The following is a 14,339-nucleotide window of genomic DNA, read 5'->3' as shown; positions in this document are numbered from 1 at the left end:
TATTATAAAAACACTCCGCAGAATCTGAGCAGTATGATTCAAACTCAAATTCTAAATTAACTATCATATTGCATAACACATGAATAGATAATAAATAATAATAAAACAAATAAATGAAACTAAAGTTGACCCCAAAGTTCTGCCATGACCTTGGAAAAAGTAGTTGGACAAAATAATCTGAACTGATGTCTTCTCACTAGCTTTCTGTGGATAAAATAATTAAATAGATTTTTATGTATCTCTAGATTCACCTCCTATATATAATGTACATAGATACATATACATTATATTATTAATTAAATTAAAATGTGAATTCAAATTTGCATTTAATATTTATATTTCCATATAGTTAATATTATTGCCAAATAAAATTATTGAATAGTTCATTAAAAGTATAAATACAAAATAATATAAAACAGAATATAAAATAATATATCAGATTCCTTGTGTCGTTTACTTTTAGCCATTACAATAGAAATGAAACCAGAAGCATACAAATATAATTGTAATTCTTTACAAAAATAGGAATCATAAAAAATATCGCATGTGTATTTGCTTTTTTTCTCACCCGAAGAAAATACCGTCAGAGCGATGTTGCGTAAATTCTCGCGAGAACACGTGGCTTCAAACCTCCCCATGAGCCTTTGCGGTTCCTCTTTCTAGCCGGCGCCTGAGAATGGGTACGTGTTTTCATGCTCGGGTCGGAGGGAGAATCCTTGTCCATCTGATGTTTAAACGAAGAAATATTTCGATAATGGTTTGCTATATTGATGCTAAATGTTTTCTGAACAGATGTATCTTTAACTGGGCTGTATACAGTCAACTTGTTGTATTTTAATGAGTTATTTGAAAAGGATGCTATGTGCTCCAAGATGGCTGCTCTCATTTGCCATGTAGATAGCTACTGGTGCTCAAGTGTGCTTGAAAACGGCATAGTTTTGCTGTTTGCGATGCTTCATAATATTTAAGCAGGTTTGGGCATTGTGTACTCGACGTGTCCGCCGTTTCAGGAGTAGTTTGGGAATTTCTTAAGAGCGCCAGGCAAATGGAGAGATATTGTTAGCATTGGCTAGCTAGCGGGATGGTCGCCATCAGGTCACGCTGCTGCACTGAAACACATCAGGGAATACTAAGAATAACTTGTTTGAGAAGGTAGTTGAGTGCTTCGACTATATCTAATGTTAGTTATTTTTAAGGATTAGGGTTAGATAATGCTGTATCTTGGACACGAGGTACATGTTGAGCCACAGTATGATTGTAAGATCTCAAAATTGGTAAAGTTAGTGGGATTAGCTTTCCGTCTTGCTATGATAGTTGCATGTGCAAGGACAGTTTGAAGCACGGTTTGCATCATATGGTCTGCTCTATTCTGTAGGACATCACATTCCTATAGCAATTTGGAGCTTTTAATTTGAAATGGGCCTGAATCCCGTTCAGCAGGGTCTTAGAAAGGTAACAAACATGCAGGCCGTTCAGCCATGAAGGGAACTTACAATTGCTTGAACAATATGATGAAACTCTTCCAATCCAAATTTAAAACTGCGGACAACCTATACCTTGGAGAACTGATTGCTCAAGCATAGAACTTTTTTTTTTTTTTTTTTTTTTGCAGTGAATGTGCTGTGAGTTGTCAAACGATATAACTCCTGGTTCCTACTTTTATCTTTTCATATATTAAGGTATCTCAAGGGATAACTGGCATAAACGCCGCAAGACCGGCGGTAAACGCAAGCCCTACCACAAGAAAAGGAAGTATGAGCTTGGGCGACCTCCTGCAAACACAAAAGTAAGTAAATACAGTGGTTACCTGCTTAAAATAGACATAGGATGATGTAGCGTGGGTGATGAAAACGTGACCTTAGGTATGTCTTTTTTTGGGCCGTTTTGGTTCAAAGTTTTGGACTTACCAATGTTAGGACTTGTCATAGTTACACTGACACGCTTCAATACTTGCATAGTACTTAATTTCCCATAAATTACAGAATGCAATCTTTAGACACAACCAGAGTCCTAAAAATAATCCTGCATTTCTTCAGATTGGACCTCGTCGCATCCACACAGTGAGGGTCCGTGGTGGGAACAAGAAGTACCGTGCTCTGAGGCTGGATGTTGGTAACTTCTCATGGGGCTCCGAGTGTAAGTGTAATTTAAATGCCCACTTTCATTTCATGGGACCCCTTTTGAGCCGTTTGACGTTATTGTGCATCTTTCCATGATGATAACTTGTCCAGTTCTGCTACTGATTGCAAGTGGTGATAACAAAGACACCTGAGAAAGATTGATTTGATCTAATCACTGACAAATGAAATGCGCTAGGGAAATTTTACTCTTTGCTAACGGGTCTTGATTTTGTATACGCAGGCTGTACACGTAAAACCAGAATCATTGATGTGGTTTACAATGCCTCCAACAACGAACTGGTCAGAACCAAGACCCTTGTGAAGAACTGCATTGTCCTCGTTGACAGCCTTCCCTACAGGCAGTGGTATGAGGCCCACTTCGCCACTCCTCTGGGACGCAAGAAAGGAGCCAAGCTGGTATGTGGGGAAAATACAAATGTGTCTAGTGTTGCAAAGTATAACCGTGGCACACCAACTTTTGTCTTGGCATTGTTTTTATAAACTATGGTGCTGCCATTACAGCTGATGGAAGGTTAAAATGCTGAAAGTGAAATCAAAGACAAGTCTCTGGTGAAAATGGGGCCACCCTTGTATATAGAATGCACCTTGGGTGTATATATGTGTGCGGGCTGTCTGATCTGGTGTATGTGGGTCACTAAAGGAGATTATTTCCATGGTACCTGCATAAAGTGCTGTCCTCTTTGGTGCACGTCTTTCCATGAAGATAACTTTGTCCAGTTCTGCTACTGAATGAAAGTGGTGATAATGACGACTCTGAGAAAGACCTGTTACCTACACTGCTGTCCTCTGCAGTGATTACTTGGTGTTGCCCAGCAGTGTAAGTGTCAGTTTAATAAGCTTTAATTTCCCCCTTGTTTAGACTCCTGAGGAGGAAGAGGTTCTGAACAAGAAGAGGTCAAAGAAGACTCAGAAGAAGTATGATGACCGTAAAAAGACTGCCAAGATCAGCACCCTCTTGGAAGAGCAGTTCCAGCAGGGAAAACTGCTTGGTAAGTCTCAACATGTTATACTGTAGTAGCTGTCCAGAATTGCTGTATATAAAGTTGACTTGTATTGTATCACTGACCACCGATTGGCCCCTTTTACACTGCCTGTTCAAGGCAAGATTGTTATCAGTTATTCCGCCTTGCTGTTCTGTATAAAAGGTACGGACACAGAATGAGGGCAACTAATAATACACTTTGAAGGGTGTTCTCTTTATGTAAAAATATACTTGTTGACAAAATAAACCAAGTAACAACCAGGGTTACCATTAAAGGAGATTCTTTCCATGGTACCTGCATAAAGTGCTGTCTGCTCTGGTGCACGTCTTTCCATGAAGATAACTTTGTCCAGTTCTGCTACTGAATAAAAGTGGTGATAATGATGACTCTGAGAAAGACCTGTTACCTACACATCCACCCAATCTTAGGGATGTTTGGGGAGTTAAATGTAGGTGCTTTGCCCTCTAAAAACATTGTTTTCCTTTTTAAGCCAAACACAACAGGACAGTTTATTTTTTTCTTTTTGTAACAAATGCCTCAATGTGTGGATTGTATAGCTGAGTGCAGCAGGGCAATTATAGACAGGTGTCAGATCAAAGGCTACGAAATAACCCAAAAAAAATCCTGTACACGGTTAGTCACTTCTCCTCGCTCTTTAATTCCTCATCTTTTATGATACTTCTAGTCTTATCTGACATCAAAATAACTGTCTGTTTCTGTAACCTCAAAACTGACTTTGACCTGAGATAATTGACTTCTGCATTCTTTCCTGTTTTGAAACTATTCACCTCTGACTGATGTTTCCCCTCCTGCAGCTTGCATCGCCTCCAGACCCGGCCAGTGCGGCAGAGCAGACGGCTACATTCTGGAGGGCAAGGAGCTTGAGTTCTACCTGAGGAAGATCAAGGCCAAGAAAGGCAAATAGATGTACAGCTGTTTGATATGCCAATAAAATCTGAATGCCCCACAACGGTCTGCTGTCACTGCTTTTATGCCTTATCAGTTTTAGTTATCTGACACTCCAATGAACCTAATCTTGGCCACAGGTGCAGTGTCAAAGTGACTGGGCTCCTAATTGGAGTTCAATTAGAAAGGCTTCGGGACAAAACTCCAGTATAGACATTTTCATGTTTAGTTAACTGCTTGATGGTCAAGAGAACAAATGTTGAGCAATCAAATTGTCAACCTTTCTTGATCAGTAGTACAAATGGCTGTAGGGTTAATGATCAGAACAGGAGGTCAGGCAGGGTGTACTGCAAGATGAAATGCACTTGTCAGATTCCCAGTGGTGGAAGACATTGAAATCTTTGACTTAGTAAAAGTAGTACCAATATATAAATACAAGTTGTGCCTTAGCACTGTATCACATTATCAAAAGTACTTGTTTAGTTTGGCCTCAGTAGTATAATACACAATATGCAGTTCATGATAGGATTAGTGTCACTGATGTAAATGTTAAATAGTTTTTTCCAGGGGTCTTCAATGTCTTAATGCCAAGGATCCCTAAGATGAAGAGTTGTGTGTGTGTATATATATGTGTGTGTGTGTGTGTGTATATATATATATATATATAAATATAAATTTAGTTGAATCTTTAAACTTTCAAAACATTTTACATAAATCTGTGCTAACTTGGAGGACCAACTGTTGAAGATAAATTTGTCATAAGTTTGAACTTTAAAGCATATTGTGCAGCAGTTGCTCTACAAAGTAGGAAAGAATGCAAATATAAAAATCAAGGGTACAGCTAGAAAAATATAAACTGATCATAAATTCCTCATATCTCAAGTTGAATGTTAATTGTAAAACAATGTAAGTGTATTGAAATGGTTAACCGTAGAAAGTATAAAACATAATTGAAATACATCTTTAGTACTAACTTTCCTCCTTCGGTTTATCTCGTTGACAAAAATGAATGGATGAATGAAATCAAATGTTTGTGTCTGACCAACAAACCAGATATTCTGGCATGTATACCCACCACCGTCTGAGTACCCTACATGTAATGTCCAACAATATAAACTTCACATTCAGCTTCACATTCACAAGCAAAACTACAACGTATTAGTGTGTATGGGGCAGCCAGCCAAATCTTCCTGAAAGTAAATGCATAAATCATAATTTTTTTAGAACTATTTCCTCAATGCATCAAGATGATCACATTATTGTTTCTTCACACTTAGAGAAACTACCCTGCCAACTGTCACACCAAATCTGGGCTCAATCAGAGCTTGCATTATAAAATGACCTTAGTTCAGGTGTATCATCCCTTTTGCTTGGCTTTATTTAGCACTTCTTTCATGTATGGGGTGTGTCACACAATTTATAAAATAAACGATTACATGATAAAATCGATTTCATACCGGGGAGACCTAAGAGAATATGAAAACAGAGTTTTAAGATTTGGGGTGCATTCCGTCAAGCGGTTAAGTAACAAACTGGGGTAAAGGGTAAAAGTAATTTTCCGAATGCTGAGACCAGCGACACGTAATCAATCCTGCTGCTGTGATTGGCTGAGAAGGCGGATATTCATATGTAGGACAAAGGTTGTGGTCGGCCAGTCTGTTTATGCGACTTGTGCAGTAGTAACATAACAATGCTGCTCAACAGGGTAAGTGTCTTTAGCGTTAATTCCCCATCTAGTTTTCACAGTTTTAGTTAATTATATACTGGTCGCTGCAGCTTGTTGTCCCCCTGACACAGCTACATTTTAATTTTTTCGAGTCAACCAAGTCAAAGCTTTGCTAGTTAACTTACGTCATTGGCTAACGTTAGCTCGCTAGCTAACAGCGTCAACTGTTTTAAGACGCTTTTATTATTGTGTTTACACTATCTACCTGTATTACACAGTAACGTATGTGCCTCTTATGTATTACTATTAGCTTACATTAGTCATAGAGCTAAGCCTCTGTCTTTCTGTAAAATATAATCAGCTACCTATCTTTGAAAAACCCAGAAGGTCGTTTACCAAAACTTATTGAAGGTAACGTTAACGTTAAATCGCATTCAAGGAATTTAAACTAAAAGCAACGTTACAACAAAAGTCAGGAAACTTATATATCTGTAACAAAAAATAAAGAGTAATGCAAAATTCAAGAATCACAAATTTAGAATAAAAATTACATTAAAATGTGAAAAATATAAATATGTACACTATATCTGTTTTTAAAATGAATAAAGTTAAGGAAAAAAAGTGCATTACATCGGAGCGCACGGATGAGTTTTTTTTGTGTTGTATAAAAAAAACAAGGGCATATGTATGTCATTTCCTTATGACTCCATAGGAAATACATTTGCAGCTTGGGAAAGGGGTTAATCTGTTTTATTGTACAGCAGATATTCATAGATTTGTTTAACCCAGGTGGTTAGAAGAGTCTGCCTTCACTTGAGAACTAAATATTTAAAGTGATCTGTTTTATTTTCAAACATTGTAGAGTATTTATTTTTCAGGGAAATCAATACCGAACTCTGACTTGAATGTAATGGTTATACATGCTTAAAGGCAGAAAATGGAGCTAATGTTTTCCTAACTAAATACTTCAAAGAGTAAAAGGTGCAGAGGTCTTGTGTTTAAATTGAATGTAACTTAACTTTGTTTTGTATATTGCTGATTTTTCTCCTCCATGCACAGGTTCTCAAAGCCAGTGTACGGTCTGGGATCCGGCTGCAGAGCTCCAGTGCTGCTGCTGCATCCAGTGTTGCAGGATCCCACAGCACATCTTCCCTTGGCTACTCATTTGGTGAGTAAGATGTAGAAACCTTTACATAATTTTAAAGGATATGTTCACATTTTGTCATATCTGCCTTAAAATAACACTTGCATGGCCAAATATACAATGAAATAATTTTTGGTCACTGTAATTTTTTCCTCCTGTCCATACTGGCAGTGATAGATCCCTTCCTAAAGCGACTCTGTTGTGACTAAATACAACGTCCTTATTTTATGCAAAACTATATTCCAAAGTTTATTTGAGGCTTCAGCAGTCTGACAAATCAAGTGGATATCTTCCAAAGTTGGTCTTTGTTGGGTAAAATCCCCTATTTGTTTCAATTTAACACACTTTCTTTTCCTTGAGGGAACTTTATACTTATCAAATCGTCCATCATTTACATTGAAATCACTTTAAGAAGGGATTTTATTTAAAAGATAATAAACCATGTTGTTTTGCACAACCTGTATCTTTAGGTTTGTGGTAAAGCCACTGTACCATGCAGAGAAGGCATATTAAAAGTGGCACTATAGCAGTGTTAAGCTGCTAAACTTTAATAAACTGTCAAGCCAAATGAAGGATGCTTCAGACGTTATCAGTCACGTGGTATTCCTCATTTGATATAAGATCTGACCCAATGTATTGAAATGGTGCACTTAACAGGAGTGAAACAAGCATTTGGGCTTTGGTATCATCCGCCCAAGTCTATTTTAACAGGAAAAATGTGTGCATTTTCTTTTTAAAGTGTGTGTTTAATGTTCTCATCATGGGTCTTCTTGCTGCCTTGGTTCACAGAGCTGACGGATCAGCAAAAGGAGTTCCAACAGCTGGCGAGGAAGTATGCACGTGAAGAGATCGTCCCTGCAGCAGCTGCTTATGACCGGAGTGGTGAAGTGAGTATAGCCCAAAGATTAGGCAGCAGTGAGTGTATATGCAGGTTAACTAAGGCTTGACTTGATGGTTGACTGACACTAAAGCTGGTTTAAAAACTCTACCCTGATGTGAACTTTGGCTGGTTATAGTTTTAAGACTAATTGCATAGAATAATTCAACCTAAGACACCTATACTTGTATAGAAAATGCAGTACATAATTAATAGATTTGAGTTCCACTACTGACTTATTTTGCACAAATATTTTCACAATTCACTAGCATTAATATAGCCTTATCTTAAATTGGGGCTCAGAATACAAAAAAAAGTTTGAATAACACCTCTGTCTTGTCATTTTGCAGTATCCTGTCCCCATCATCAAGAAGGCATGGGAGCTAGGTCTAATGAACAACCACATTCCACAAGAATATGGTATATTATGTTCTTGTTCATTGACTATTTGAAAATCGCCTGTCCTTCAGGTTGGGAACCAGTGGTCTAAATAGTTGCTTCACTTAATAAATGTATATTGCATTTACTGTGTCAAATACAATCTCTGCTTAAGAGTGTTTTAATATATTTTATATGTCAGTGGAGATGGTTTGTCTCAGGAAAGCTGGCTAATGTCCGTTTTGAAAACCCTGTGAGAAACCCTGTTGTGTTTATCTCTTGTTGTATTCAGGTGGAATGGGCTTGTCCAACTTTGACAGCTGTCTTATCACAGAAGAGTTGGCTTATGGCTGCACAGGAGTCCAGACTGCTATCGAAGCAAACTCTCTGGGAGTAAGTTGTGTTTATCAGGGTTGCTAGTGTTTCATTTGCTCTTTACCAGTTTTTAGAAAGTGGGTTAATTCAAATCACAAAAAAAGAGTCTTAAGGTGTCCACCGCTGGGGATGACCCCTGAAACCTGATTGGAACTAGTGCCAAATTTTAAGAACTAGTATGTTAAAGGTCTTTGCTATTATCGGTACTTAGGTAATGTTTTACTTGAATTGCCAACATGTGTGTTCTTTACTTTAAGTGCAATCAAACATTTGTAAATAAGTAATCTATCCAAAAGCCTTTTCAACAAGCATAAACTTGTAGAACAGCAATATTTTCTACTTCTTTACTGCAGTATTTTTATATATATATATATATATATATATATATATATATATATATATATATATATATATATATATATATATATATATATATATATATATATATATATATATATATACAATAAATAAATAAAGTGTAGACTTGGAAGTCAATTTCTTATTTTATTGAGATTTTTGATTTTTCTATTGATTTATTTTTTTTTTTAACTATTTTGTCTTAAAAATGTAAATAAATTGTAAACCCTTCCTAAATGTATTTTTCTTTTTGCACTGTAATGAAAAAGTAAAGTACCACATCGATAAGGACTATTGATAAGGTTCGAAATGGCGATTAAAATCCAAACGATACCTGTCCCTATACTCCACTGAGAGAATCTGCATTCTTTCCACCCCCCTTACTCTTTAAGCACACACAAAGCCAACACATCGGCACATGATTGCAATAAGTCCAAATTCTTCCTACGAATGTAACTGAATTGTTGGGATCAACCAGACTCATAATGTTTTCAATTAGACCTATGCTGCTACTCACTTGGCAGTAGTGTTCATAGGCATCTTTGCTTTTCATTGACTCAAGGAGGAGTGAGCTACTTTTAACAGTCTACAAAAAGCAGAAGGCTGCTCACTGAACCTTCTACAATGTTATTTCATTAGAGACAGGGTCATGCACTGGGGGTTAAGAGCACTGTTGCTACTAAGGATTGTGGCTATAATTGTCTACAATAAATATTTCCAGTATCTGCATCAGTCCTAACCATAATTAATAACCGTGGTTGTAGCTCAGTTAGAATTAAGTTCTATCTGTTTCTCCCACCCAGCAAATGCCTGTTATTATAGCCGGCAGTGACACACAGAAGAGGAAATACCTGGGAAGGATGACTGAGGAGCCTCTTATGTGTGTAAGTATGTATTTGTAGGAGAACAATTTTTGGACAGTGGTGGAAAATAACTAAATATGTATACTTAAATACTTCATGAGGTACTTGAGTATAGCCAATTTATGATACTTTTGATAAACGCATAATCCATGTTAAATGTGTGGACTTTGTTAATCCCATAGTTAACTGACTGTCTGGTTTTTCAAAAGTTGCAGCCCCACTAAATAGAAAGTTTCCTAACAATTCTTTACCATGCTGTTCAAACTAGTGTTGCATCTTGCCTCACATACTGCACTGTTGACAATGAGATTCTCTCACTCTGTGCAAGCTAAATGGCTTCTTGTAAAGGAAGGAACATAAGCCCTGACATATCATGGTACTACTTTTACTAATGTGTTGACATCTGCAAAAAAAGAAGAAATAATGAAAAATGGTACTGCTCTAATTTGCATCAGATCAGACCGGGTTAACTTACTGTGTGGTGTGTTTTTTCGGCAGGCGTACTGTGTGACCGAGCCCGGCGCGGGCTCTGATGTGGCCAGCCTCAAGACCCGGGCTGTGAGGATGGGTGATGAATATGTTGTTAATGGGCAGAAGATGTGGATCACCAATGGTGGGAAAGCTAACTGGTGTGTACCATTGCTCTCATTGTAAACGACGAGTATACGCTCAAGTGCCACTTTTTATGTTAATTCAACTTTCTGAGGATTGCAGAGGCTGCAGTTTGTGGTGCTGCCGAATGATCAGAAAGTTGAATCAACAGCAACTGACGTCTGTGGTTTATTGGCTTCCAATAAAGTTCAGGATCCAATTTAAGGTTCTAGTTCTGACATATAAAGCATTGCATGGTCAGGCGCCTGTTTATATCTCTGACCTGCTCCAGCCGTACATCACTACCAGGTCACTCAGGTCCTCTAACCAGGGACTACTGATGGTCCCTCGCACTCGTTTAAAGACTAAGGGTGACCGTTCTTTCAAAGTGGTAGCTCCGACCTTGTGGAACGCTCTTCCTGTTAACTTACGTTCTGCAATCTCGGTTGACGCTTTTAGAAAGCATTTGAAAACATACTTGTTCCAAATGGCTTTTGTCTCATGTTTGTAATTTTGGGGTTTTTTGAACCCTCACTCAAACTGCATTTATTGTTGCTTGTTTATTTTCTGTTTTGGATTTTAATGTTTTTTAATCAAATGTCTTGTGTGAAGCACTTTGTGACTCTGTCTGTGAAAGGTGCTATATCAAATAAATTACTTACTTACTTACTGTCTGTTGCTCTGAAGGTTATTTGAACTTTTTATACATCTTTTCATATTCCTAGGTACTTCCTCCTGGCCCGCACTAACGCAGATCCTAAATGTCCAGCCAGCAAGGCTTTTACTGGCTTCATTGTGGATGCTGACACTCCAGGAATTCAAATAGGAAGGAAGGTAAGATGAGCCACATGACAACACATGAACTGGTTTTGTATTAAAGGTCCCATGACATGGTGCTCTTTGGATGCTTTTATATAGGCCTTAGTGGTCCCCTAACACTATTGGAAGTCTCTTTCCCTAAAAATTCAGCAAGGTGGAAGGTGGGGGTGTGGCCTTGACCAACTGCCACTTTGCTCGTTTGAAAGTCATGATGTCTCTCTCTCATGGGTGGGCCAAATTCTCTGGGCGGGCAAAGCAGAGAAAGGGGAGGTAACCTTGCTCCTTATGACCTCATAAGGAGAAGATTCCAGATCGGCCCATCTGAGCTTTCATTTTCTCAAAGGCAGAGCAGGATACCCAGGGCTCGGTTTACACCTATCGCCATTTCTAGCCACTGGGGGACCATAGGCAGGCTGGGGGAACACATATTAAATGTTAAAAAACCTCATAAAGTGCCATGGGACCTTTTTTAAGATCATTATTTTCTTGGAGGTTAGAAACATTGTATTAATGGTGGAAATGTGGTTTGTAAGTGATACGTGATGCATGTCTGGAAGTTTCTTTTGCCCATGTCAGTTTGAAAAAATTTTTACTCATGTTTCGAATATTTCAGGATATTTTTCTGGCTGACCAAGCTTCAATTACAATCTCTTACACAAAATTATGATTTTTGAGTAGTGCTGGGCAGTATGACCAAACATTTGTATCGCAGTATTTTTTAGTGAAAACCTCTGCCATCTAGTCAGGATGGTGCCATAATCTCGTCCAGTAATTTGACATTGATATGTGCATTACAAGATAACATGCCCTGTGTTTGTTTTGTGTTTGTAGGAGATGAACATGGGCCAGAGGTGCTCTGATACCAGAGGCATCACCTTTGAGGATGTAAGAATCCCAAAGGAGAACGTCCTGATCGCAGAGGGATCTGGCTTCAAAATTGCCATGGGTGCCTTTGACAACACTCGTCCACCAGTAAGTCTTCTAACTAAATTGAAATCGGTAATGCAAAGGCTCACTTTTTGTTTTAACAAAATAAAAATGGGAATTGATTTATTTAAAAAAAAATAAAAAAATAGATCAGAGGTATAAAAAAATCTCGGTCTGTACAGCAGCTCTTTTCTCACAACTTACTTTATTCTTGTATTTCTCTATAAAATGCATTTAAGGATCTGGTATCATCACAGCAGACCCTTGGTTACAGTGAACTTTAAAAAAAGTGTCTTTTTGGATTTGTGTGGACACAAGACATTTGCGAAAATGAGTTCAAACTGATATGTTCCAGGCATTTGGTACAAATCTGTAAAACACACTGCCTACATGGCATCAAAGACATCACCTAATTGAAGGACATTCTACCTTTCATATCTGATAACCCATTGCTACAAGCAAACAATTACATGCTTTTTAAACATTGTTAAGCAAATGAAAAACCAATGTTAAGTGTATCTGTCATTGAAGATCTATGTGATGTTTACTAATGTTCTTGATGCAATGCAGGTGGCAGCAGGAGCAACAGGCCTGGCACAGAGGGCCCTTGATGAAGCTACCAGTTATGCACTAGAGAGGAAGACCTTTGGCAAAGTTATTGCTGAGGTTTGTTTGCTTCATTTTTTTTTCTGTTCTGTCGCAGGCTTTACGTGCTGATATACCCCATTTTGAGTTGACTGTATTACAGAATGTTGTTGTATAATGAAAATAACTGTGGCAATGCTGTCTTCACTGTAACTATCATGATAACTGACGGTCAGGTGACATCACAGCTGTACAGTGTTACAAGTAAAAAGAGTACAGGATCAACGGGCCCCTCTGTCTCCTCCTGTTTCACAGCACCAGGCAGTGTCCTTCCTCCTAGCTGAGATGGCGATGAAGGTGGAGCTGGCCAGGATGGCGTACCAGCGGTCTGCCTGGGAAGTGGACCAGGGCCGCAGAAACACCTACTACGCCTCCATCGCCAAGGCCTTCGCTGGAGACATCGCCAATCAGGTGGCCACCGATGCTGTTCAGATATTTGGAGGCAACGGCTTCAACAGCGAATACCCGGTGGAGAAGCTGATGAGAGACGCCAAGATCTACCAGGTGGGTGATGATGTGCACTTAATCACTGCCAGCAGAGGTATTTGGCATAACTTAATTTTCTTGATTACTATTTTTGTTTCCTTTTTGTAGATCTACGAGGGCACTGCTCAAATTCAAAGACTCATTATTGCCCGAGAACACCTGGGAAGATTTAAGAAATAAACTCTACACGCCTGACTTGTCCTCATTCAAATGTACTTCTGTTGTAACTTTTCTACACATATATACATGTGTTCCTGGGAATATATCTGCTTACTTATATTCAGGATACATTTGCAGAATGTCGTTTGCCTTAACAGCACATCATCCTTCCCTTACATTTTTTTTGAACTGATCCAGACCCTGAATTGATAGACAGCAGTCTACCTTTCTCATCAGAGAACATCAGAACCTGTCAGCAAGACCTGTCCCGTTTTTTTTAAAAGGATTTTTCCGAATGCAGCTCAGAACTGTGGCCTTATTTTGTGACTTGAAGCGTTGAGGATCACAACATTTAGGCAAAAGATCCTATGACCATGTCCTGTTGGGCTGCAGCTTCTGTAGGTTGTAAATAACGCCAGCCAGGCACAAACACTGCTGCTTTTAAATGCCGTCTGGACTTTAAACTGTAAAGTTGTTTATCTGGTAAAACAGTGTCTGTCTCAGGGCAACTTGATGATAACAAACTTGGACATATTCGACTTTATAAGTTGACAAGCGCAGCCCAAACATGCATTGTTTTTTTGTTTATTCTCATAGGCAGTAAAAGCATGCAAAATCAAAGGTTCTTTTTCTCAAAATGTCCAACTGATGCCTTGTTTTACCTTTTCGACATGCTACCAAAAGTTACACACTTGTTGTGTTTGACTTTCCCTATTGACCTTCTGCGCCCATTCTTCACATCTTTCGCACAGCAGAACCAATTTTAATCTTGATCTGTATAAATCCATTTCTCACCAAAATGTGTTAGAAACTGAGAAATGTGTGTCTGATTTAACAATTTAAAAAATGCATGTTTGAAAATGGTTTTCTGTCTGATTTTAGAAATTAGGTCCTTCAAGTTTTTCGTTGCCCTCCAATGGAGAACCTCTGCAGAAAGTATGGCTGTAATATGTTCTGTGGTTCAGTTGTTACTGTTAAACACATCACTTTTTGACAATGACATAAATGTGAATTCATCAGAA

General features: G+C 38.3%; 2 protein-coding genes and 4 non-coding genes across 6 annotated transcripts; all 6 read left to right on the top strand.

The window, feature by feature from the left end:
• The first annotated feature begins 588 nt into the window (after positions 1-588).
• On the top strand, positions 589-4,094 carry rps8a (ribosomal protein S8a). Its single transcript, XM_028593813.1, has 6 exons — positions 589-680; positions 1,680-1,786; positions 2,037-2,136; positions 2,362-2,537; positions 3,001-3,130; positions 3,940-4,094. Exons 1-6 carry the CDS (start codon positions 677-679, stop codon positions 4,047-4,049), a joined length of 627 nt encoding a protein of 208 aa, XP_028449614.1. The 5' UTR covers positions 589-676; the 3' UTR covers positions 4,050-4,094.
• On the top strand, positions 1,835-1,943 carry LOC114566112 (small nucleolar RNA SNORD46). The gene has a single exon (XR_003694020.1). It is a non-coding gene; the product is annotated as a small nucleolar RNA SNORD46 (small nucleolar RNA).
• On the top strand, positions 2,208-2,276 carry LOC114566111 (small nucleolar RNA SNORD38). Its single transcript, XR_003694019.1, has one exon. It is a non-coding gene; the product is annotated as a small nucleolar RNA SNORD38 (small nucleolar RNA).
• On the top strand, positions 2,834-2,902 carry LOC114566110 (small nucleolar RNA SNORD38). The gene has a single exon (XR_003694018.1). It is a non-coding gene; the product is annotated as a small nucleolar RNA SNORD38 (small nucleolar RNA).
• LOC114566109 (small nucleolar RNA SNORD38) lies at positions 3,452-3,520 on the top strand. The gene has a single exon (XR_003694017.1). It is a non-coding gene; the product is annotated as a small nucleolar RNA SNORD38 (small nucleolar RNA).
• Positions 4,095-5,622: 1,528 nt separating the features above from the next.
• On the top strand, positions 5,623-14,339 carry acadm (acyl-CoA dehydrogenase medium chain). The gene is made up of 12 exons (XM_028592830.1): positions 5,623-5,735; positions 6,756-6,864; positions 7,630-7,727; positions 8,068-8,137; positions 8,388-8,488; positions 9,631-9,711; positions 10,189-10,319; positions 11,007-11,115; positions 11,932-12,072; positions 12,598-12,693; positions 12,928-13,176; positions 13,267-14,339. Exons 1-12 carry the CDS (start codon positions 5,721-5,723, stop codon positions 13,336-13,338), a joined length of 1,272 nt encoding a protein of 423 aa, XP_028448631.1. The 5' UTR covers positions 5,623-5,720; the 3' UTR covers positions 13,339-14,339.

The sequence above is a fragment of the Perca flavescens genome, chromosome 12 (genome assembly GCF_004354835.1).
Source record: "Perca flavescens isolate YP-PL-M2 chromosome 12, PFLA_1.0, whole genome shotgun sequence".
NCBI lineage: Eukaryota > Metazoa > Chordata > Actinopteri > Perciformes > Percidae > Perca > Perca flavescens.
The sequence above is the reverse complement of the archived record's forward strand: the minus strand, read 5'-3'. Positions and strand labels throughout refer to the sequence as shown.